At 43.5% G+C, this 27,726-nt stretch overlaps 1 protein-coding gene across 3 annotated transcripts in view; it reads right to left on the bottom strand.

Moving 5' to 3' along the window:
• Positions 1–27,726, bottom strand: part of pdlim5a (PDZ and LIM domain 5a) — a 101,685-nt gene that overhangs the window by 46,345 nt on the left and 27,614 nt on the right. For all 3 annotated transcript variants that reach the window (XM_079517057.1, XM_079517058.1, XM_079517059.1), the window contains exon 3: positions 27,467–27,618. In XM_079517057.1, the coding sequence (XP_079373183.1) occupies positions 27,467–27,618 (152 nt within the window). The remainder of the gene's footprint in view (positions 1–27,466; positions 27,619–27,726) is intronic.

Here is a 27,726-nt window from a genome sequence, read left to right as displayed (position 1 = left end):
TGTCGTGTTGTTTAAAACACACCCTCAGTGAAAGGTTCAGCTTTAAACTTAGGCTTGATTAGAGGTCTGTAAGTTTTTTGTTTCCTTTTTCGTGAACTACCTTTTGTGTGAAACCCTATTCGGAAGAATGATTTTTGAACATTATTTTTGAACAGCTTGCAAAATAAGAATAAAACTACATTTTCTAAATCTCTGGAGTGTCATTTCTGTTCACCTAGCCCTCATCAAACGGACTCATTTACACTGACCCCCTACACCCTACAATACATAGACCTGACCCCCTACACCCTACAATACATAGACCTGACTCCCTACACCCTACAATACATAGACCTGACCCCCTACACCCTACAATACATAGACCTGACCCCCTACACCCTACAATACATAGACCTGACCCCCTACACCCTACAATACATAGACCTGACACCCTACACCCTACAATACATAGACCTGACCCCCTACACCCTACAATACATAGACCTGACCCCCTACACCCTACAATACATAGACCTGACCCCCTACACCCTACAATACATAGACCTGACTCCCTACACCCTACAATACATAGACCTGACCCCCTACACCCTACAATACATAGACCTGACCCCCTACACCCTACAATACATAGACCTGACCCCCTACACCCTACAATACATAGACCTGACCCCCTACACCCTACAATACATAGACCTGACACCCTACACCCTACAAGATGGTGATATTAAGTGTTTCCCAGGCTATAAATCAAAAGTCTGTGATATCAAAAGACATGATGAGAGATTGAGACAGAATGTGTCCAGAAAGGGTCTGGACACATTCTGTCTCACTCTCTCATCATGTCCATGTATCCTAAATTCATGAACTAGACCAATACAAAGCAATACAAATAAAATTGAAACAATACAATTTAATTATAATAAAAATGTATGAATATTACTACAACTATTTAAGTGAACTAATGGTATTTGAGTGAAGACTGAAGAGGCACTCCAATACGTAAAATAAAAAAGTAAAATGCTGTAGGTAGCCTACCTGTAGCACTAAGTTGAAGGTACTCTCTCAAATCTTAAACCTTCCTCTCCTGCTCTGTATTTCTTATCTTTCTTTGAAAGTCCCCTCCTTTTTCCTTATTGCACACTGCCACACTACTCTTGACAGAACTGACCACACAGCTGTGAAAGCATCCAAGGACATGGAATTGCGTGAGAATCTGATGATCGAAGTGAAACAGCACCAGGCTTTAGAATAGGTATTTCCAAAGCACTCCCTTCATCTCCATACACTGGAGGCAGGGCCGGTCCTGAGCAATCTGGCGCCCCAAGCAGGATTTTTCGCGATTTTTTACTCTGTCCCAAAAAATGAGGAGACACTGTGGAGGCACTGGGGGGACAGTGGGGACACTGTGGAGGCACTGGGGGTCCATTGGGGAGGCACTGTGGGGACACTGGGGAGGCTCTGTGGAGGCACTGGCGGGACACTGGCACTAGGGAGACACTGGGGAGGCACTGGGGGGGCACTGGGGGGACACTGGGCAGACAGAGTTGGGACAGAAGCCGCTGCTTCGTCGGCCTGTAGGAAGAACCGGGCCTGACTGGAGGCTCAGGTGCATTCAAGCTTTAACAGGAATCAACTAGAAAAGGATGCAGCTCTGAGTGCAGGTCTTCGCCAGGCTAGAGCCGAGCACTGTATGCAGCTGGCAGACATGAGGAAGCTGCATTGGTAAATATGTGTCTACTGTCTACAAAATAACTTTCACATTTTGGCACTATGGGCAGAAGTCAAAGCGCTTTTGGAGGTGTGCTCTGGTGTGCTCGTATTACATCTGGCCACTGTGAGGCTAATATAGAGACCCCTAACAATGCAATTAAAAATTTGGGTCGGTCAGACCCAGTTCATGATTTCTGCCCTTAAAAAAAATTAAAATAAAGCAACTCATGCAAAAACCTTATATTGATATCCTGCCCTGTCAGCCTGGAGAAGACAACAACGTGGAAATGTCCTAGAATCAGAAGGTAACAGATGGGGGAAAAATGTTTTGGACATGAATGGGGGTGTCATTTAAATCCATGGGGACCTACGTTTCCTACATTTAATCTTCTGACAGAACGGCCTAGTGTGGTTTCTCTAGTGGTCCCATCATGTTGCAGGGACTTTGAAAAATAATCATGCTGGGGGGACCCGATAGCCGAATGTTTAGGACACATACTGTACATGCTCTACCCTGATAAGCATGTCTCTGGTGACTCCCAGGCCGCCGAACTGTTTGCTGTGTGATTCTCCTGCACTAACTGTAGCTATTGTAATGAAGCAGAAATGCAGAAAAAAAAAGTAGTCAGGGGGCTAGACTAAAGATAGTGATGGACGGTGTGACAAACATCAAAGGTCTATAGTACTTCCTGCACATCAATAGATAGCATGCAATTACAATTACTACTACGGAACCTATATATTTTTGTCAGGTGAAAACCTGACTAGTGTTTACTCATAAAAGAAAATAGGTATAACAGTGGTCCTCAACAGGTCTCTGCAGAGTGCGGACCCTGGACAAATTATAGAAAAAATAGGGAAAAGAAAGTCACCGCGGCCGTGAGTTGAATTCTCCGTTGTATTCGCTGAATGCCGATCAGCGCAGCGCTCTGAGTGTGGACCTACTGACTGTGTGCACGCGTGTGCGCGTGAGGCGTGTGTGCGTTCAACAGAGGGGGACGGGGAAATTAATGAATTAGTGTGTTCGCTTGTATCGGCACTTTACAAGCTTGACAGTGAAAGTTTGACAGTGAAAATCGGCGGTTCAATGAAGAATGGAAAAATGAAGAAAAGCTCAGTGTTCACTTACAGTGGCTGATGTAGAAATAAAATAATGTTTGATGGACACCATGTTTGAAGGCAAAGAAAAAAAAGGAAATGACAGCTAAAATAAAGCAAATCCCACTGTCAGATTCCACTGCAACCAATGTACTGTATGGTGATTTGTCCAAACATGGAATAGCCTACAAAATGCATTTAACTAGCAGTGGATGAGGAAGAACATCCGCACACCAGTTTGTAGAGCTGTAAATATTCATCCATATTTTGCCTGATGAAGACCTAGACGGTCGAAACGTTGCATATTCGTTGTCATAAAATAAAGTAAGTCTCGGAGCTCTACAAACTGGTGTGCGGATGTTCTTCCTCTTCTTCGCAAACGAATGCAAGCAACGGCCGTGAGGCGCGAGGTTGTGACACACAAACATACATGTTAAAATGATAATCATACTAATATGGGGGGGGGGGGGGGAACAACGGAGACAGCGCTTCTTTCACCTGATGTTTCCCCAACATCTGCCCCAAATGAGAATGAGTCTCTCACTATTGGACCTACTCAGTACAAAAATACAAAATAAAACAGTCCCACCACAGGGACAGGAGCCAGACTAATTTTGATTTCCAATCTATAGCTAAGAAGAATGAAAATACATCGCATGGATGCACCTGGGACGTATCCTCAGTGATGTATCCCAAGGTCATCAGGGTTTCGGGTCTCATACCCCTCACTCGGGTGACCCAGCCGGGGTGATCAAGTCCCGACTTACGTCCCAGTAGCTACCCTCGATCAGACCCACTAGGGAAAGACCAGGGCCACACAATCCGTTGGAACCACTCCGGAACTACTCTGCCGGGACTGGAAGGCACAATTCCGGCATGTGGAGGAACTAGGCTCTGCGGGTTGACTCCTGTCCGGGCCCCTCCTACGTCTCACCAGGTCCACTCCTGCTCTCACCAGGAGTACAGCCAGGACCTGTGCGTTGCACCAGACTCCCAGCACCAGACACTTCATTCAGGAGTGGCGGATTATTGAGCCGCAATGGTTCTGCAGGCTCCACCTGGGCAACGGTGGTACTGCAGGCTCCACTTGCGGCTGGAATGGTCCTCCTAAAGGCCTCACGGAAGGTTTTTTGGGCTTCCTCCTCACGGAGGATGCAGGCTGGGGCGCCAACCCATACTGCTCCCGGGGTGTTGTCTACATTCCGGCTGTCACCCGTCTCTCCGGTGGTCACCAGACTATACCTGGTTAATGTCACATAGTCTATTCATAGTCTAAAGATCACCTGCTGTAGAATTGTAAAAATGTCAAATCAGCCTCATGGTGGCGCTATAACTGTCCGATTCATGTTTCTACCCATTACTGCACAGATCTGTGTAAAACTTTGTATGCGCACTCCCTAGAGGCACATCTGCACCACAGACTTATGTAAAACACATTTTTCACACAAATCAGTACTCATGATCTAGTCATGTGATCAAGTCATGTGAGCCAGTTGGATTTCTCATATTCCATCCCTATTGGCTAAGTTTGACACCAGACAGTGGCCTTGTGGTTAGAGTGTCCGCCCTGAAACTGGGAGGTCGGGGTTTGATCCCCAGTTGGGTCATACCAAAGAATGTAAAATTGGGACCCAATGCCTCCCTGCTTGGGTTGGATTGGGGGGGTCAAATCAACTAATCAGATGATTCCTAAGCGCGGCATGGCTGCAGCTCACTGCTCCTTGGCTGCGGCTCACTGCTCCAAGAGATGGGTCAAATGCAGAGAACAAATTTCACTGTGGTAACGTGTGTGACAAATCGTACGACTTTGACTTTGATCTTTACAGGAGTGGCCAGTCTTGTAAAAAATGCCACAGCGTCCGATTGCGGTGAAACTGTGTACGCATATTCCTACTAGGCTGAGGAAGAAATGCGGTGTGCCACTTGACATTTTTCAAATCAGCCTCATGGTGGCGCTAAAACAGGCCCAAACAATGCACGTTCACAACAAACGTTCCTGCCCTGTGCTCAGAGGAGCACTATTTCTAGTATGTTTACTGTTATTCCTATTTTCATCTTCATACCTATACCTGTCCTGTTATTTTTTAAGCCTACCTCTTCCCCACAGGGATGACTAATCCTCAATCTATCTACTTGGTATAATATTTACAATCGGTCCTTTTATTATCTGAATATCTTCTTAATTTAATTTCATTAATAACGTCACCATTGAATACATTTCTGCTCTCATGTCTGTGTCCAGAATTCAAGTCATGCATTTTCCAATATTGTTTCCACCAAATGCTATTTCTTTAATATTTTACATATTTTTGGAAGTATGTTTACATACTGTTATGGTCTAAACCTGTCCCATATGTAAATAGTAATGCTATCTTACCCTCTGTGCAGTGCTTTGCTATGTTTATACACTGACTGATGTTTGGTGGAGGATGCCATCCCTTTTCAAAATCATTGCCTCACTCTTAAGGTTGTTCCAAGATGTCTGATCTGCAGTTTCATCTCTCAGGTTGTTCCAACTATAGATCAGCTATGTATGCATATAAAGTACAGCATGTTTGTGTTTGTGGAGGTGTGCTGGACAGGGAGAAAACCGTTTAGGGGCCTGGAGGTCCGACAGACATGGACTGGGTTGTATTAGAATCACGTGGAATCTAAACACAAACTATAATACTCAAACATACGCAGGGCAGGCACTAGATCACACGCACACGAACAGGCACACCATGTATGTTCTTATAGGTATTTTATGGGTGGGAGTGACGCTCACACACGTCTGGCTGTGTGTAACTTCTCACAAATAGAATGCGTTTTACACTTTCCACCAAACACGGCTATAAAGGCTCTATTCGGCCAAAGTAAAAACATTCCGCCCTCACCACACAAACCATGCATATGCACACACACACGCTCACACGCCACCATCTTTCATCTCCTTGTCTGTCAGTCTGTCTGTGTAGGACCAAGTAGGACAAGCACTACTCAGATAACACATGAACAGCTCCAGGCAGTATAAAGCACTACGCTGTGCTGCCATTTGGTCTGCAGAGCTGTTAAAGGCAACGAACCAACTCCCTACTAGGTTTATTGCATGGTAACACACGCACGCACGCATGCACGCACACGCACACACACACACACACACACACACACACACACACACACACACACACACACACACACACACACACACACACACACATTACCAGAAACATTACTAGGACTGCGGAATAACAGAATAAAGACCGTATCCCACACACCTGTCAAAAAGGCTTTCACATGCACACACATGTGCTTTTACTGTATGTGTGGACACACACACACTCAAAATTAATTGGTAGAAAAGAAATAGACTAGTGTTGTGCTGTATCTGGGTGATTTGTCACAGGATAATACACAGAGAGAAGATATTTACCTGGTCAAAGTGTTATTGGCAGCTAGTAAAAAAGCAATTACAAGGCGATGGTACAAACCAGAACCCCCAGTTTGTGAGCAGTGGCTGAGCATTGTGGAGGAGATATTTGTAATGGAGAAACTAACTCATATACTGAGACTGCAAGAGGAACTATTCATTGAAAAATGGGAGAAATGGACTGACTATAAGGATCAACAAAACGACGCCAATGTTAATAATGATGGACATTCATAAATGGACTGGAATATGTTGTATATTAATGATGTATCTGAACCCTTGCACTGTAATTGTCATTTTATGTTTTTTATTTTTGTGTCTACCTGCAAATAAAAATTAAGTTTAAAAAAGAAAAGAAAAGAAATGTCACTGTGCAGATGAAGTATTCCTTTAATGTGGTTCAATACATAAAGAAAGCACAATCCTTATCTGTGCTTCTCTCTCTCTCTCTGTGTGTGTGTGTGTGTGTGTGTGTGTGTGTGTGTGTGTGCGTGCGTGCGTGCGTGCGTGCGTGCGTGCGTGCGTGCGTGCGTGCGTGCGTGCGTGCGTGCGTGCGTGCGTGTTTTGAGCGCATTTGAATCTGGGACATTTTTGGACACTGTTCTGCAGAATGTGTGTTTATTCTCAGAGTCAATGGTTTGATTCCCATCCCTATGCTTTTTGAACTGCTGTGTTCTACTCCTGGTCTTTGTTTAAAGTCCAATGTCACATTATGCAAGCCTTCATGTTATCTTAGACTGGTACCTAATTTGTCTCGTTACGAATATTGTACTGGGTTTCACATTTCTGCCTTAGATAAATACAAATTGTTTCTAAGAATGAATGTGAAAACCAGCAGATACGTTAATGACCTCAATGCATTTTTGTTTTTACCCAATACCTTTCATGGTTTATATTAATCATGGAATCGGATTGCTTAATAAGGTTGGACAAATAGTTTTAGTATGGTAGATTGCTTGAGTGTGAGTGAATGTGTAGAGTCTGTTTGTGTGCATGTTCTGCTTAAGATTTTAGATGGCTGTTCAAATGCATGCATGCATAATACTGTATGCAAGTGTACTGTATCCATGTCCATTTCGGCTTCCCATGCAGGAGACAAAGGTTCGAATCCAGATGTACATGTGTTGTGAGTTTGTAGTTTGTAGTGTACAGTATGATTACGTACAAATCACTTCGTTCTTTCCCACAGGACCTGGAACTACGTCAAACCTTGAAATTGTGTTATCTTGTAGATCTGCTATTTTTAGACATGCCATCTATAAGGACATGAACAAAATAGGGACGCTACGTTGAAAGTTGTTAAAATCGGACCATTGCCTTGGCTGTTGCTTAGTTTCTTTCAGTTTAATTTCACCAACACAAAATGCTCTCGTTTACTTTCTGTTCCTCCTCTGCCCTCTCTTGTTCTCCTCTTCTCTTCACGTCTCCACCTTGAGCTTTCTCTCTTTTTGAGTGGTCCATTAAGGAGCTATGTGTGTCTGTCTGTCCCTGGCTGGCTGGCTGTGTCCCGACTGGGTCTGTCCGAGCACGAAAATTGAGTTTGGTTGGTTTTCACAACCAAGTGTCACTGTTGCGCAGCCTAACACACACACACACACACACACACACACACACACACACACACACACACACACACACACACACACACACACACACACACACACACACACACACACACACACACACACACACAAACTGTATATATGATGATTTCGGGTGTGACAATACAGTACAGTGACAGTACAGTACAGTACAGTAGAGGGACCCCCTGGGGACCTCCACACGGTAACTGTCAGTTCTCAACCGTTTCGGACGCGGGGCGGCTCGCCGGAATCGTCCCGGGCCCCTTGGCGCGTTCATGGGGGTCTGGATGTTCCAGGGACCCCCCGGGTCCCCCGGGGACCCCCATATGGTAACTCTCTCATTTCTCTACATTTTCGGACGCGGGGCGGCTCGCCGGAACCGGGCAGGCACCCTGGGCACGATCCTGTGGGTCTGGAACTTCCGGGGACCCCCTGGGGACCCCCCGGGGACCCCCCGGGGACCCCCACATGGAATTGCACCACTCACTACTACACGGGTGTGATATTTTCTTCTCTTCCCTCCTCAGCTTGCACCATAGTTTATTTTCTTTCTTTTTTTTAAATAATTTTTATCCCACGATTTTGTAACCCATTTTTTCACCCAGTGTCAATTATCTAATGTAATCCTGGGCGCCTCTGCCAACCTGGGGGGGCAGCGGACTGACCTCATGCTTCCTTCTATACATGAGTAGTCCAAGCTGCTTCTTTTCACCTGACAGGGGAGAGTTTCACCGGCCGGACGTAGCGCGTGGAAGGAACACGTTATTCCGACCAGTTCCTTTCCCCTCCATCAGGCGCTGGCCAGGGGGAGGTAGTTTTGAGACCAGGATTACTGCATGTTTTTTGTGAGGGTACCTACCCTAGGGGACACGGGGAGAACATGCAAACTCACACAGAAAGGCCCTTTCGCCAACCCCGCCTCGGGTATGGGCACTGATGACGCGGAGGAGAGGACACGCCCCCAGCGCCCACAGCGTCCTCGCAGCGGGAATCGAACCCAGGACCTTCTTGCTGTGAGGCGACAGCACTACCGGCTGTGCCACCGTGTCCCTTGCACCCTAGTTTCTGTTTGACCTCTCGTGCTTTTTCATTCTTTCTTTAAAGTGAGGTCACCATTTTGGATGCAAAAAAGCTGTCATCAGAGGTCCCCTAGAACGTATGCAGAATGTGGGACACATTTCGAGGCCATCTCTCTATCTAATTCTCTTTCCTTGCCTTTTTAGGAAGAAATAGAAGAGTGGGTTTGTTTGGTTTCAGCGGGGGTTGGAGTTTTTACCTTAATTAAAGTGGAGCAGACAGACAGACGTGACCAGGAGACGATGTCAGGCCACCAGCTAAAAACTCGTGTGTCTGAGCATTCAAGTGGTTGTGTGTGCGTGTGCGTGTGCGTGTGCGTGTGCGTGTGCACGCACACACGCACGCACACGCGCACGCACGCGCGCACGCACGCACGCACGCACGCACGCACGCATGTATCGGAAAGAGACAAAGAGAGAGAGAGGTGGGGGAGTAGAATAGGAGAAAGTACAACAGAATTAGAAATCTGAGAGAATGGGAACAATTGGCTTTCCCTTGATTCTAGCACCTCCCTCCACCCCACATCTCTCCCTCCACATTGCATTCTAATGGGGTGACTATATCCAAAAACAACCATTATAATTCTCTGCTATTTCAGGACCAAAGTGCAAGTTTATCTAGCAATAGACTTAAAATAGCTCTGGAAGCAGAGTCTGTCTGCCTTTATCTGGCCTCACACTATAGGCAGGGCCAAGAGAAGGTAGGGGCTCACCCACAGAGTCTGTCTGCCTTTATCTGGCCTCACACTAGGCAGGGCCAAGAGAAGGTAGGGGCTCACCCACAGAGTATGTGTAAAGCCTGAGTTATACTTAGTTGTGTGCATAAATATCAGATCTACAGTTTGTCTGTGTTTGAATGTATGTGTGCTTGTCTATAAGCACTATCAGTAAATGTGTGTGTTCCTCCCTATGTCTATCTGCTACTTCCTGTCACCAGTAACTCTGCTGAAGCCTTAGCAGGATGTTCCCTGGAGGATGATGTCACCTACTGTAGAGAAGGGACCTTGATATTGACCAGACCAATGGGGAAAGTATACAGTTGGGTGCCACCGATATTGTCCCTTATCATTTGACCCATTTAGGCCTGACCTCAAAATTTTAAAAAAAATCCTTCTAAATCCTCCAGTTTTCTGAAATAAATATTTTCACGATTTTTCAAAAATAGCAGACCTACAAGCTCGTAGCGCGCCACTCGGTGGCGTGCTACGAGCTTGTAGATCAGCTAAATTATAACATAATGTTTAAAACACCAAAAGGGGTTTTGCGCAGATCACGCAAACCTCAGCAAAAAGAAAAGGACAATATCGATGGCCTCCAACTGTACGCCATCTAAATCGGTAGGCGTGTTAGAATTAATTACTAACTTCATCCATTTTAAAGAGTACAGGTGCTCTAATTCCATTTGTGGAGTCCTTCAGTTCAGGGGCGGAGCCAGGAACGAGTTAGGCACCCGGCCAAAATACCGTACATAGCAAATATACACAAAAGGCTGCTCGACTGAGGGGAGGCACAAACGTAGCCGAAGCAGACCGTTGCCTTACTTGGCCTATTTACCTCTGTTCACTAATTACATTCAACACTGTAGATGGGAAGTGGTCCATGTCTATCCAAAGATCAATATGACTAGACAAACAGCCTTAGGGTAAGACAGACATGTAGCTCTCACCACATAGACCCTTTCAGCATAGATTAAACAAAGACACAAAGAGCCACTCAACTCAAACACTGACCTGACCTACAACTCACTGGGGTTCTTCTATTCAACATTCAAGTTGTCTGCTTTAATACGTCTATTTTCTTCAACCCATACAAGTGACATTTGTGTTTAAGATGTTTTTCAAGAAAAGAAGAGGAATTAAAATAGAAATTAATAACTGACATCAAATTGTCAGTTTTCTTAAGAACACTTTGAGGGCTTTATATTAACACTCGCCCCCCATTCATGAGTTACACAAGTTAATTTTAGAAAAGCTGGATTATTGAACACTACGACAAAGGATCACACCCATCTTAAAGTGGATTTTCATGAAAAGGAACGATGATGTCGGCGCGGTCGTTCTTCAAAGGTTAGTGAAATCCAGGCAGTGAATGTGGCATTGCGATTTAATTAATGCTGCAGTCAAACTGTTGCTTGGAATGTGTTCAATGTTTTTATGTGTCCATGGAACAAATGAGATGTTGTCATCACAAATGACATTACAGTGTTATAGCTATAATAGATTGCCTGTGAAAAACCCACAGATTTTTGTCATTCAATGTGATTGTTAATTTGTTGTGCCAATTCTATTAGTATCAATCAAAGGCTGCAGTTTGAAATGGAAGTGTCCGATTTGTGCTGCCCCACAGTCACTTTGTGAGACAGGAAGTACTGTAACTCTTTGACACTATGTCTACACCGATTAACAGTCAATTGTTCATGAAACTAATGGAATGCCCATTGTTCCAATGTACCATTGGTCAGACAGCACGCATTAAAACTAAGCCTACACCTTCCTATATCAGAACACCTTGGAGTATGTTCGCTTACACAACTTTTCTATCATAAATGCTTCTTTAGACATGTAGAAATCATGTTTATAATTATACTTATATATAATGTCGAAGGAAGGCACTGGAGCAACTCGGACAGTTTCAGCCTTTTAACAGGGTGCAGGTAATAAAACGGCAATGTTTCGATGTAACTATAACATCTTCGTCAAGTCACTTCTTTAAACAAAATAATTCTTCATTTTATTATTTACTTGAAAAAATGATTTGTCTGGCCAAATGGAGTGTCTATGTGAGGATGTTAGCGGGTTCTGTTCATGTCCTCAGTCTCACTGGCTGTTCTGTCTGTGGAATCACAGCAGGCCACTTAAGTGGTTGGAGGAGCGTCTGTCCTGTGTTGTCTTTTGAAATCTAATTTAAGCTTTTATAACCGCACTGTGCTACAGACTGACAAGACCTACAGTAACACACACACACACACACACACACACACACACACACACACACACACACACACACACACACACACACACACACACACACACACACACACACACACACACAGCGCTAGACAGACACGCAAAGACAAACAACCCACACAGACATATTATGCTACATTGCTCACACGAAACGTATACTGTGCGTTTGAACTTATTGTTAATGACCCTTAGCTGGATGACAGCCATGCATGGGTTTCTCCCTCACGCTTTTCTTAACGGGAACTCCCACAAAGAGCATTATACTCTATTTAAATCACTTAAACTGTAATTGTATAAACAAATGAGTCAATGCACCGCTATTGGAGTGAAGCTCATCCATTTGAGAGTTGAACACATGCGTGCCTTTGGAAGCAACATACTGCACACACACACACACACACACACACACACACACACACACACACACACACACACACACACACACACACACACACACACACACACACACACACACACACACACACACACACACACACACACACACACACACACACACACACACACACACACACACACACACACACACACACACACACACACACACACACACACACATCCCTTCAGATCACAATCTTCTTGAAACTAATCACAAACCCAGAGGGACAGAGACGTTTCTAGACCTAACAAGTTAACCAAGTTAACAAATTCACATCAAGTTTATTTAAAGTACATTTTCATAATGCATTTCTGAAACATTTCTGCACACTCGATGTCTTGTAAGCACTGGTTTCTTCTTTCTTTCTTTCTTTCTTTCTTTCTTTCTTTCTTTCTTTCTTTTTTTTGTACATTTTTTAAAGAGTGGGTGCTGATATGAAAAACGTTGAAGTATCATTGCCTTAAGGCAAATTCAGACTAGGGCCCCATAAACTGGGGGAAGGAGTAGCAAAGGTTCAAGAAGCAAGTGGGTGTTTCATAAATAGTTCACTTCAGCAGGGATTTCAATCACGTAGTTAAAATTAAATATTCATGTATTCTATCTAATATCTAGGTGCAGTAATTCTAAATATATTTACAAAAAACATAGTAAATGTTTACTCTGCTTGGCTGCAGCAATGGTGTGGCAGGGTATTTTACTAATTCCTTTGTGTTGTTTTTTAGCGATATAACTTGAGATCAGTTAAGCATATTTTCCTGCAACTTGTAATTATCAGTAGGCTACCCTGAAGAGAAGCGATTATCAACTTTTGGGTAGAAAAGTTGATAGGTAAAGGTCAAAATTACTAATGGATGGACGCAAACTTGCTGGAACTCGGCTGCCCTGAAGAAATTCTCTTTCAAATGTGTGGTTAAATGTGAAGGCAGTGAAAACAGCCGGTACATCTAACAGAACAAAGATCACAGACAGAATGGATAGGATTCCAGCTGCGCTCGGACAGTCTGCCAATCAAAATGATCCACAACTGGACCAGGAAGTGTTTTTCATATCCCGCATCTGGCGATCAGCCTGGCTGAGTGGGGATGTGAACGTCAACATGATTCACTGGAGCCGGTGGAGATTCACTCAAAAGGATATATTGTTTGTCCCGATATTTCCACCTTTGTCTTAAATTTTTTCAGGTTCAGGTTTTTTTCCTGCTGCTATAAACAATCCGTCAATGTCTTAGTCTCTCTCTCTGTATCCTGCCACGCACGCACGCACGCACGCACGCACGCACGCACGCACGCACGCACGCACGCACGCACGCACACACGCACGCACGCACGCAGCTGATATACAGCATCACTTTCAATGATTAGGGAGCCTACAGTATTTGACAGGGATATGATGATGACAGTATAAATGAACCTGGCCCTGACATTGAAGTCATGCCTGGAATGCGTCCATCTCTTTTTATTTCCACTATAAAGAAAATCGCATGACTTTCAGAAGATAAAGAGGAGTGAAGAAGGCAATGATGGAAAGAGCAAAGGAAGGGATGAGAGCTCACGAGGGAAGAATGCAGCGTACACTAAACGACCACTGGATGTCAGGACTCGGGACCATTACCTGAGTAGGTCCTGATGTCGTCCAGTGACTGTGAGAATGTGCAAATGTTTACATTCTGAGTAAAAAAATACATTTCTAACAGTGTACCGGCTATTATGTCTGCCCTGTGAGGCCAAAGTGATTGATAATGTGAGATCAAAGTGATAGATGATAATAATGGATTGCATTTTTATAGCGCTTTTCTATGCACTGTGTGCCTACTCAAAGCGCTTAGAATGGTCCATTCATTCATACATTGGGAGGTGAAGCGGCGAACAGTCAACGCCAGCGTCCTCACTTCCCACATTCACACACCAATGGTGGCAGCCACTGGAGGCAATGCAGGGTTCAGTGTCTTGCCCATGAGGCATTGAGGACACTTCAACATGTACTGTAGACAGGATTCGAACCGCCGACCCATAGATCATTGGACAACCTGCTCTACCTCCTGAGCCACAGCTGCGTGAGATCAAAGTGATAGATGATGTGAGATCAAAGTGATAGGCATTCTGAGATTGAGGGAAAAGAACACAAACGGCATCTGGGATATAAGTGTATCATGTATCAAGGCACGTTGATTACAATTCATTATGGACTCATCATACAAGTCACTATGATGAGTTATTTATTTTGTTAGTGGTGAGGTTGTTAAGGAGACACTTCTGACTGTGGATTACACTACGAAATGCCTTTAGAAATATTGCAGAGCACTCGTCTGATGTGGTTCCTTCCTTCTCTTTAATTTATACAACCATGCGATGGTGACGCTTGCTGACAAGACCTGATCTTCCATCTAACACTTATTTAGCCAGAAGATTGCTCATACCTTCCCAACTGTCTATTCTGTGTCTCTGAATCTCCCATTAATCAGCCATGCTGTGTTCTTGGCTTTAAATACTTTTGGCAAATACCACAGAAAAAAGTAAAGATGGAGTAGTTGAGTGCCTCTGGCTTCAGAACATATCTGGCAGCGACCAGGGACCACTAACGTTCCTGGATCTGTATTGTCTTTGGCAAAAACAACAGACTAGCTGTAGACAGGCAGAGACAGGTGTGCCTCCCTAGCTGTAGCTGCATTCTCCTGGCATTAGGATATGTTTGGCAAATACAACAAGCCAATAGCCAGAGATGATTGCTTTCAACTTGAACTCTGGCAAATACTGAGCAGTGAAAGACAGAGGCAGGTGAGCTCAGTTTAGCACGCTTGGCTTTAGAGCATCTTTGGCAAATATTACAGTAGAATAACTGACACTGGCAGGTGTGTGTGTGTGTGTGTGTGTGTGTGTGTGTGTGTGTGTGTGTGTGCGTGTGCGTGCGTGCGTGCGTGCGTGCGTGCGTGCGTGCGTGCGTGCGTGCCTGCCTGCGTGCCTGCCTGCCTGCGTGCGTGCGTGCGTGCGTGCGTGCGTGCGTGCGTGCGTGCGTGCGTGCGTGCGTGCGTGCGTGCGTGCGTGCGTGTGTGTTATTACAGAGGATGTCTCACTTACATGTCACCCTAACTGACCATCTGGAATTTAGCGGATATATTTGAGGACAGGGAGAGGGCAAGTGAAACTTAGGGTTATAATTATGAACAATGTATGTTTATAGATCTAATAAATCACACGTTGTGTAACAAAGTAAGGCTGCATGTTCGGTAGATAAGGTGAAAAGTATTAAACTTCATGTGTAAAATTACGTAGATATTTAGTAGCTATCAATGTCACGTTAATGTTAGACTGGGAGGTTGTAATGTGTTTTCAGCATGGAACTCTTAGGATAGTGTTTCTCTGTAAGACCCCCCATTACAACACAACAATTTTGGTCACATGGTAACCCGAAATTAAATTAATTCTGGGTTAAAGCAGAGAAGTTAGGTGTTAATGATTAAATCATGAATTAATTGCTGACTCAAATCAATGAAATGGCTAAATAGGTCTCATATCCTGGTATTATGCATGGACAATCGTGAGGGAAGATCTGGCAGACAATTTAATATTTCATTGCTAGCTGAGATTTCTGAAATTTCAAAACCATGTGTAGACCTGGAAATTGAATTGTCTGAAGCTACTTTCTTTCCCTTTTGTTAACATTAGTAATTGAATATTTCATATTTAAAGGCATACTTTTTGAAAGTCAGCATCTTAACCTGGGATATGAATATTTTATCCTAAGCAGAGAATGGTAGCTGACACTTCAGCCTTTTTGCAAAACAAAATATGTTAACACATTCAGACTGTACGACGTGTGGAAACTTCATAGCTAATCCAACCGACTGATTGCGACAACGTGTACACACGTCCTAGCGCTTTTTCATTGATATCAAACGAAAAATATATATTCAGATTTTGTATTATTTATTTTTTTGGGTTGGCCTATATATCCTTCTGCAATGTACTCCTTGCTTTTCGCGCATGTGCGCTCCCGTTCACTTCCCTGTTTAGTGATCAGAAAGAAAGGCTCGCCGTGCGTAATCTAGGGAGCTCTCCGTGGTTTTGACCAGATGGCTATACTTCTGTCTTCATTTCTGACTTCAACATGTATCTCGCCCGGAATATTAACACTTCTAGATGTTTAGAAGACTTTCCTGGGGTCTTTATGTGTGTAATATCATGTGGTTTTAGATATCTTAGATTTTAGCAGTGTCCGTGATGTCATGGACACTGGGCTCACTTCCAGTGTCCATGACACTGGAAGTGAGCCCAGTGTCATGGACACTGCTCACTTCCAGGAGCAGTGCACCATAATGTGTTGGTGCACTGCTCCTGGATATGAGGGCTGTCTTACTGAGACAACATGTAGTCTAAGAAGTGAGTGAGCCCAGTGTCCATGACATCATGGACACTGCAAAAAGGGTGAAGTGACTCTTTAACCTTTAATCTTTAATCGGACTGACATTTGTAATCCTTCTCAATTGAACCAAATTGAATCTCCAGCAACTGAGAATATAACTGACTTGCAATAAAGAACAGTGAGCCATTCCCAACTGATGAGCCACAGACACATGGTTCATAATTAGGAACAGCCAGGGACTCTGATTCATTGTACTAAACTATTTCAGAGTCAAATACGGTCTACATTTATGTACTGTAGTGTTCCAACACTCAATCAATCAATAAAAAAACAATCAATCAATCAACCATCCATCCATCAACCCATTCAGCCACCCACCCACCCACCCATCCATCCATCCATCCATCCATCCATCGAGTATTATATGTGTTTTGATATAAATGCCTGAGCACCAGCACCAGCTCTAAATATCATTGCATCAACACTCAGACTATGGTGGTCGGTCTGACCAGGGCATGTGAATATTTGAAAACATCATATCTGCGGAAGAATCAACACATGCATGCGCCCCATAACACATCACAACATGATGCTGAGTTCACTAAACAAGGATCACAATGATGATACCTTAATCTAGCGCTACACTGACCTCCCACTGCTGATAAAACCCTACTGTACTGTAGGTCACTTCTCTCAAAATAAACCCAGCAGCTGCCTGTGGTTCAAATGTAACCTGTGTGACTGTGTGACTGCGTGCGTGCGTGCGTGCGTGCGTGCGTGCGTGCGTGCGTGCGTGCGTGCGTGCGTGCGTGCGTGCGTGCGTGCGTGTGCAGGGGTGTCTCTGAGACAGAGAGAGAGAGGCACATGGCTATAGGCTGCTAATCAAGCCTGACATTGTGTCACGGTTTCGAGTCCCGATCCCGACAACCTTTGCTGCGTGTCACCCCATCTCTCTCCCCATTTATTTAGTCAGACTACTGTATATCTTCAAATAAAAGGCAATAAAGTGGAAACCTTGTATATAATAACAGTCAGCTATTTCTGCTACTTTTGTGTGACGAAAAAACTAAATGTAGAAATGTATATATGTGGATATAAGAAGTTTCCTGCTGGCAGCAACGCTATGGGGCATGGTAAGGGTCAACAGCGGCAGTCTCTGATGATCTAATTACAGCTATGGATCCACATGACAAACATTCATAGCGGAATCATGTTGGTAGTGAGACACCTTTTGATTACTAACAGAAGAGAGAGAGCAAGTCCGTATTATGCTTGCACCTTAAAGGACCACTTCACCACTTTTCAACCTATCTTCATATAATAGGTCCTCACTAATAATCATGATAAAATGGCACGATTTTGTTCTACTCAGTCTGTGTCTCATAGGAGGGCTGTGGGCAGTTTAGAAACCGTCTTCCAGTGACATCATCATTAGGCAGATTTTTTTTAAACAAGATTATTTTTTACAAAAATGTTTAGATTTTCATTATCGTGAGAACGATGGCTTCCATTTTCGCATTGCAACTTTTCAGGACTAGAAAGCCTGCTGTTTCTATTAGCTTGTATTCCCCATCGATGATGTCACATGGAAGACGGTTTCTGAACTGCCCACAGCCCTCCTATGAGACACAGACCGAGTAGGAAAAAAATGCATTTTCATTTTCATTCACTTTGATGAGCGCATAGAGGAGAGCTGTTAAGTGTCTTGCTCAGTACACGTACGTACAGTGTGAGCTGAGGTCTGAACCGGCAACCTTCTGATTCCGAGACGGCCTGCAATGTGCCCACATAGCTACAGTATACGGCCATCACACCAGCATGTTCAGTCCTCACAGAACAAGTGTGACAAATCTACGGCTTGTGTTCAGCCGACTCGGACTTCTTGTGGCCTGTCCTTGTGGCTTTCTAAATAACTGCCACAGACCGCACCATTGTGTACTCTGTGATTACTCTACCACTGAGGCTCTTCCTTATAAAGAACAGGCTTGTCAAACAGTATAATTACCCTCTTTGGGCTGCTTTCAACCGGGTGAGATCTGCCCTGCAAATTGCGATAAAGAGGGGAGAGAAGAGGAACAAATTATCTTAGCACAACAACAAAAGCTTTTTCATAACCTTGCACGTTTGCTTGATTGCCCATTCGCTCCATCTAGTTTCTCTTACTCTCTCTCCCGTTCTATGTGTGCTGTATGTATGCAATGTTCTGTGTATTGCTAAATGTGTTGGGTGTGTGCACGAGCGTGAGAGGTCATGTGTGTTTAAGGTTTTGCAAGAGAAACGCACGTTTGCTAGTGCCTGTACCTCTTCACTTCAACGAAACCGTTTAGCTATCCCATCAAGCCAAGATCATAAAACACTCATAAAACACGCAAATGCACACATGCATGCACATGTAAGTGCACACACACACACACGCGCGCGCACACACACACACACACACACACACACACACACACACACACACACACACACACACACACACACACACACACACACACACACACACACACACACACACACACACACACACACACACACACACACACACACACACACACACACACACACACACACACACACACACACACACAGATCTGACTATAGGGAATAGAGCGTTTAAGCAGTCATTGGCAGTGGAATTGCATAGTGAAAAATACAAGGGTAGTGTTGTTGAAAGACAATGTGATTGGTTGAAATGAGCAGTTTAATGGTTTGAAGTGCATGGAAAGAGGATAATCACATTGCTTAAGAGTATAATTAAACTGTTGAAACGTCATGATTACACTGTGTGTTCCAGGGGGATGCCATTAAGCACCAAGGAAAAATATTCCCTGATCTTTTCTCTCTCATAATCTTTCTTTATCCTCCACTCTATTTGTTTTCATTTCTTGTCATCCCTTGCTTCAAACTCTGAAAATCCATTTCCATTACCTACACTGTAAAATCCTGAGTGTTAATTTAACCACATGAACCATAAAGTCCCCATTCTGGGCTGAAGGTAAGTGTCGAGCTAAAACAGGAGACGGCCTACTATAGCAGGGGTTCTCAACCCGTGGGTCGCGACCCCTCGGGGGGTCGCCAAATTATTTTAGGGGGTCCCCAAATTATTTAAAAAAAAAATTATTTTCATGATTTTTCAAAAATAGCAGACCTACAAGCTCGTAGCGCGCCACTCGGTGGCGCGCTATGAGCTTGTAGATCTGCTATTTTTCAATAGCTAAATTATAACATAATGCTTAAAACACCAAAAGGGATTCCCGCCCAAAATGGGTTAAGGTTATTGTAGCAGTCAATTTATATTGGGGGTCTGGAGGGGGCGGGGCGGGGGTCCCGAGACATTGCCAAAGCATTTCCGGGGGTCCCCGGCCAAAAAGGTTGAGAACCCCTGTACTATAGAGCCCTGGGAGACTCCAGTCAAGTCTTAACTCTGATAGTGTAAATGAACACTGTTTATTTCATTGTCTACCCATCATTCCTTCCTATCCCTTTCTTATTCCTCTCCCTTCATCCGTCCTTTTCCTATTTGTTCACTGTCAATGTCAATCCCACTGTGTTTTCATCCCTCTTTCTCTGCACTTTCCTCCAATGTCACCTAACAGTAAGAATAGTGTCCATCGCTCTGTCATTCCCTCTCCTCTGATCGTGTATTCTGAGAAAGCAGCAAGGTTCAATGCACTGCTTTTCCCACTGTCTGAGACAGAGGCCATACAGTGCACTGAAGTAGGCATGCACACTCAACAACACAGAAATGTAGGCTACTAGAATTTCGCGGGCCTTCGGCCCGCTCATCCTAGCGCCATGCGATGCGTCGCAAATGGGAAGAAGGCAATGGCAACCCATGATGTTTTCATTTATGCATTTGCTTGGAAAGCGCAAAGTTGCCAAGCTGGCTGAGTGGCCCTGTTTGGTTTTGTGTATTTGCGTATGAAAGCGAGCATGGCAAGGCGCAGGAACAGTATACTGTACTGTACTGTACTGTAGTGTAAGTCTTTGTACTGTACTGTACTCATGTGTACTGTACTGTTCTCTGTACTGTTGTTATGAGTGTTGTGTTCTTATTTTTAATTATTATTATTATTATTATTACATGGATTAATATTCTGATGTGAGCTTTCTTTCTGTACTGTACTCATGTGTACTGTACTGTTCTCTGTACTGTTGATATTATTGTTGTTATTAGTGTAGTGTTCTTATTTTTTATTATAAGAGAGCATGGCATGGCATGGCAAGGCGCAGGAACAGTATACTGTACTGTACTGTAAGTCTTTGTACTGTACTGTACTGTACTGTACTGTACTGTACTCATGTGTACTGTACTGTTCTCTGTACTGTTATTAGTGTTGTGTTCTTATTTATTATTATTATGATTATTATTATTATGACATGGATTAATATTCTGATGTACTGTACTGTACTCTGTACTGTTGATATTATAGTTGTTATTAGTGTTGTGTTCTTATTTTTTATTATTATTATTATTACATGGATTAATATTCTGATGAGCTTTTTTTCTGTACTGTACTGTACTCATGTGTACTGTACTGTTCTCTGTACTGTTGTTGTTATTATTATTATTATTATTAGTGTAGTGTTCTTATTTTGTATTATTATTATTATTAACACCACACACACACACACACACACACTCACGTGTCTGCAGTGACACTGCGTTGTACACAGCTGTTTTGTGTTGCAGCGCATTGTTGCAGCGCGCGCGTGTGCGTGTAGTGTTGGTGTTGTTGTTCTTATCCATATATGCGCCTCGGTTCGTCCCGATTGTACCACGCCAGGTGTCGACGCGGTCGTGTTTGCATTATTGTAACTGTGTATGTAATCGCGGCACTGTCCATCCAGTTAGAATCAGTGTAGAAGCTGTGTTGTTCTTCTTCTACTTTTGGTTTCCGGCAGGCTGTACACTGTGTGTGTGTGTGTGTGTGTGTGTGTGTGTGTGTGTGTGTGTGTGTGTGTGTGTGTGTGTGTGTGTGTGCGCGCGCGCGCGTGCGTGTGCGTGTGTGTGTGTGTGTGTGTGTGTGTGTACAATGTAACTTCCGGTAGTGTTTCCGGAAGTGTGAAAGGTAACACGAAAAACACGTGGGTGACGTGTTGGGGTTTTGAGCCATTGGGAAGGGGTGATGTAGTGTTGGCAGGTCCACGTATTGTAAGCGAGTGGTAGTGTGTGTAGTATAGGCTGTAGGCTGTAGGAAGTCAGGGTTTGCGGCCTTGTTTACATAGACGTGGCAACAATGTTGGCGGCGCAGCCAATGAAAAGAGGGGAATCACGGGATGCAGTGTTGCCAGGTCCGCGAATTGTAAGCGAGTTGTAAGTAGCGTGTTGAATGGCATTTTTTCTGGGCTTGTTTTCATAGACATGGCAACATGTGAGTGTGTGCGTGCGGGGGTGTCGGTGCTTGTGGCGTGTTTGTGTTTATTATTGATATTGATGTTGTTTGTGAGTCTGGACGGGAGCCGGCTTTAGTGGCAGTGCAATGACAATTTGTACGCGGGTGGTGTTGAGTGTGGGCGTGCGGCGCGACATGAGGAGATAGCCGTGGATCGACGCGGAGGGTAAGTCTGTGACGTCTTAGTGTGTTGTTGCAGTGTGTGTTGCAGCGTGTTGCAGCGTGTCAGTGACGTAGTAGCTGGTGACTTTGGGTCCCCTTTCCTGGTTTGGGTACACCTTTTCAAATGTATAATAGATAGAGTAGTATAGACCACTTACAAATAAGCTGCCAGAATCAGAGCATCGCCACCAGCCTCTGGTGACAGTGATTTCAAACAGTGATTTCAAACAATAGGCATTTAGTTTGTGTGTATATTTCATAACTCCTCTACTGGTTTAATTACACAGCGAATGTAATGCTGATCTCCCATCAAAGGTCTCCGTCATACTGTGACACGTGATAGAGCCATATCATTTATTTTACACAACTGCTTTGCCAAACAGTTGTTGATATACTGCATGGTTAAATATAGTTGGTTGAGATTAAGTACTTCTGCAAAGCATATAAGGCATATACTATATATACTACTATTTTATATAATATTTTGAGGTATGCCTCTGCAATACTCAAATTGAGTTCTGGACTAATGCACTTAAAGTGGTTTAACCACTTAGCTTCCCTATTTTGGGCATGTAAAATAGGTGAACATCCTGCAAAAATAACAAATCTATGAACAGCAAAGAGATTCGGTGTAGCGGTGTAGAGTCAAACTGAATCAGAATCACTTCTATTGTCGCATCAGGTGTAAAACAGTGCGTGAAATTTGTTTTTGTGCAAGCTCTATTTTTTTGTTGTATCCAGAAAGAAAGAGAAAGGGGAAGAAGAGGGGGTCATGGGGGAAAATAAAGAAATACAAATTGAGAAAGAGAATTACTTCTGATGAATGAATAAAAAGTGGAGTAAAGAATGAAATATGTTGCCTATTACATAAATATTTAAGAGTCCCTGTCCATGAGACAGGGACGAGATGTTTGGGTTCAGTATCACATGATGTAACACACAGGCTGGCCAAGGAATGAATCCCACCAGACTTCCTCTTACCTGTGTGCTGTGTTGTTTAAATCGTAAATGGTGCATTTATATAGTGCTTTCATCCAAAGCACTTTACATAGATTGTGCATTACATTCACCCATTCACGCACATTCATACAATGATGGCAGAGGAAACCATGCAAGGCACCAACCTGCACATCGGGAGCAACTAGGCGTTCAGAGTCTTGTTCAAGGACACTTCGACACTGACTTTGAGGGAGCCTTGCATCCGGCTGCTCTACCAACCACTCTACCCCTGAGCTACTGCCACTCCTGTTTCTCTTCAGCTTTTACAGTCCATCCCAATAAGAGAAACAATTAGCCTACAAAAGCTAATAGGCTCGTTTGTCTTTGTAAAAACAGATTGCATTGCATTGAATGAATAGTGACATTCAAACTAAAACTAAGACTTGATTGGCTAACTTGAGTGTGAACTGCCTTTGATTTTCAGAAATATGTAGGCCTATTGTAATTTGTACTTACAGATCTTTAACCAAAGATCTATATGTAATATTTGGTTAAAACCACTAAACAATTACAAATTTAGGCATTTAGCAGATGCTCTTAATCCAGAGCAAAAAAGTAATCACATACAAAAAAGTAATTATCATGAAACATGCGTAAGCTAAGAACGTAACAGTGGAATATCTATATAATGAAACTATACATATAAACTATACATATACTATACTATACTGTACTGTACTATACTATACACTATAAAGTGCTATGACTACATAAAATGCAATTTTAGTGCTGTCTATGTAACATGCTATAAGTCTGTATAAAATTCTATCTAAGTCTACATAAAGTGCTATCTAAGGGGCTATGGCAAGTGCTACGGGCCATGATGGAGTCTGAAAAGGTGGGTTTTCAGACTACGGCGGAAGATTGGGAGTGAGGATGCAGTTCTGATTGTAATGGGAAGTGCATTCCATAATTTTGGAGCCAGAAGAGACCCAGTCATATGAAAAGCTGTTGTTGCTGATACCATGAATGATGGCTCCGCTGTACTGCACCTAAACTCTATAAAAAAGTGTATTTAAAACACACTTTCCGTAAAAGAAAGAGCACATTGATCACAACAGTCGAAAGCAGCAACATTACAATTTTTGTTGCTACAGTAATTTCTTTCATTTTCATTTTCTTTCTCTCTCTTTTTCACATCTGTAGCCCGTCTTTCCCCCCATCCCTTTCCCCTACCTAAATCATCCCTTTATTTGGAAAAGGCATAACAAACTGTCTCACAGACACGTGCCCCCCCCCCCCCCCCCCGGCGCGCGCACACACACACACACACACACACACACACACACACACACACACACACACACACACACACACACACACACACACACACACACACACACACACACACACACACACACACACACACACACACACACACACACACACACACACACACACACACTTCTCCATATCTTCTTTCCACTGCTATCATTCCTTTTGCAATCTGACCCGCTGACAAACCCAATCAGAAGGAGCATGCAGAAGGGAAAAGGCAAAAGGAGACGGAGATGCCTATAAAAACTGAACCGAAACGGTGGAACAGATTGTTTCTTTCCATTACACATGTACACCCATTAAAGTCCAGATGTTGACCTAGGCATTACTCTGTCAGTCTTCAGCCCCAATGAATGCCACACAGCAAATCCATAACCCGATATTAACACATATTGTAAAGACAGGAGGGATTGGCGTCTATATGCAGCAACACAACGCGTTCCAATTGAAGAAGAAACTGGCTAGCCCTGGATGGCCGCCTAGTCACAGTCAGAGACCATAATAAGATAATGATGGCACTTAATGAAACAAGCCATGTGCAGTAGTGATTCAACCCACTCAAGGGGCTGATGTCTCCCACAAAGCACGGTGCAATGCGGAACAGATAATCCTCTAACGGGTTCCCAGAAACAAGCTCACCCTTACATGAGAGTTATTCAATTACACCGGCACTTGGCGCTTCTTTTAGCACCCTGATGAAATAACTGAAAACAAACGTCCTCCATTTCAAATGAACAACCACCATTTCTTGTCCTGGTCAATGATGTATTTGATAAAACCATGAGCAAAGATAATGAGCAATATTACAAATATAGCGTGATGTTTTAAAGCTGTTAAGAATACCGCAGATGGAATGTTTCAGTTGAGTGAAATGTTTTAACAAAAAGGCATTTTCTAGATTAAACATCTGTTTTCAATAAGCCTTGGGGTGGACAAACTATAAGCAAAGGCTACGGAGGGAGTGGTGGTTAATTTCTCAATTTGTAAGCCCGCATTATCAGTCAGTTTGGATCCATTTTCATGCTATATGTAACCCACAAAGCTATGAATTCCAAGCTTTATATGCAAATGAAATAAAATGTTGCAACTGCCATTGTTGCTCATGTAGGTTGCTTATTGCTCACTTGTAGCTTGATTTTTTTTACACTGTAGACTGAGTATTTTACTTGCATGTGCCAAAGCCAAATGGATAAGATGCTAGAATTTGTGGTGTGGGGGGGTTAAGTGTCTTGCTCGGGGACACTTCGACATGGGCAGGCAAGGAAGCAAACCGGTGACCTTCTGATTACGAGATGGCCTTGTCTGTACCCACTACGGCCCACTGAAATGCAACAAATACATAAAATAACTATAGTGGAAGAAAAATCCCGGAATGAAGCTTTAGGGCAATGACCTGCAACATAATGTGCTGTCAGTGCTTCGAACCTTGAAATCCACCTACTTTTGAGTGTGAATCATGCAAAATTCCAGCCCCAGCACTGCTCCCACGGTTGTGGAATCTCCACATTGTTGTCATGGAAAATTGGTTTGCTGTTTGGTTCTGGCTGACTTGAAAACACTGGCCTTGTACTATAATGTATTAGGGATGTGTTCTTTAGCCCTGTTATGCTAAGAACTGTTTCTCTCATAAAAACAAGACTGTAGACCTCTCTCATTCACTGCGCACGCGCACGCACGCACGCACGCACGCACGCACGCACGCACGCACGCACGCGTTTTTTTGCCATCAGACCAAAAGCAAAGCACTTTCAGCATTTATCCAACATTGGCCATTACAGGCCATGCTCAGTTAGCATCAAACGGGGAAAGCAGAGCAAAATAGAGAGTACATTTATCTATCATTCTAATGTGGAAGTACTGTACAGCACAGTGTTCTTTTGCACTAATGTGAGTCCTGTACATCCATGTATTTTGTAGGCATCAGCATGAGATTCTATTTTCAGTTAGCCCAATATCAATTCCAGAAATCTCTCTACTGATGTTTAAATTAGACGCTTAGGCACTACTACCAGCAGCCTCTATAAAAGCCATACTTTTTAGTGCCATTTATTGTTGTCTTTACACTTCAGGAGCTTCTCTTGCATGCTTTAGTAAAAATGTCACTCTTTGACTGACAAGGGTCAGAGTTGTGGGTTAGGTTTGTAGACATTTTGGGGTATTTTAAGTCGCATGGAGTCTGCAGGCTACGCAGTCATCTTCGACAGAGCCCGGGCGTCAAGTTGTAATTGTCATACCAAATAAATACTAAAGCCAAAGAAAAGTCCTAAAAATGACCAGACAATTCAAACCACATGACCACAAGAAAACCTCTCTCTCTCTCTCTCTCTCTCTCTCTCTCTCTCTCACTCTCTCTCTCTCTGCAGTAAGAAAATGAGTTGTGATAATTTAAATCAGGGCATCTCCAGTGCACAACAGGATTCCTCTACAGCATAGTGAGGGCCTTGGGGAACAGGGGTGGTCCACATGTGTGATGCGTTCTTTTAGTGATATCAGTCACTTCTCCCTTCCAGATGTCCTTAGGGAATGGGGGATCGACCAGAATTAATGGTGGAGTAGCTTGTTACAGCTAAGATGAACTCCCACAACAATAATGAGCACAATGCCTGAATGGGGGACGTATGGGCTCTTTACAGACTACAGTATGTGATTTGAGATGTTTTCATTTTGTCATGGTCATGGAGATTATATGGTCTCAGTGACTGCACCACCTGTACATGCAGTTCACAAGTAAAATATTTGCCAAGTGAATGTGTCTGTATCATTGGTTAACCCTGTGGTATTAAATACATTTTAAATCATCACACTCACAATGTGAAATTTCAACTTTCTATGTCTAATCTAATCTAAAATGTACACTCTTTTCAGGCTTCTGATCCTCTGGCATTTCATATATTTCAGCCTTCCTCGGGTTCAGAAGTATAGTAAATAACTGCTGCTGCAAATGTCTCCGAGGCGTTTTGCGATGACATTCAGGGGGAGTATATGTATATCATGTACAGTACACAGTGTGCCTGTGTGCTCCTCTCTTACTTCTGTAGGGTGAGGCTGAGGTCGCCGGTGCAGTTCTTGATCTTATTCTGGGCCTCCAGGTGGTTCATGCCCTCGGTGGCGATGCCATCGATGGACAGAACCAAGTCGCCCACAGCAATACCACCCTTGGCTGCTTTACCAGTATCTGTCAGCTGGGGAAAAAAGCACAACCTTCATCAGTGCCATTATCATCATCCCTGACACCAGCTTCATTTGAGGGGAATTTGACCCCTTAAGCCCACTATGCTTTGTTATGTATA

This window comes from Electrona antarctica, assembly GCF_951216825.1.
Source record: "Electrona antarctica genome assembly, chromosome: 12".
NCBI lineage: Eukaryota > Metazoa > Chordata > Actinopteri > Myctophiformes > Myctophidae > Electrona > Electrona antarctica.
Note: the sequence above shows the minus strand (reverse complement) of the source record. Positions and strands in the feature narration are given on the sequence as shown.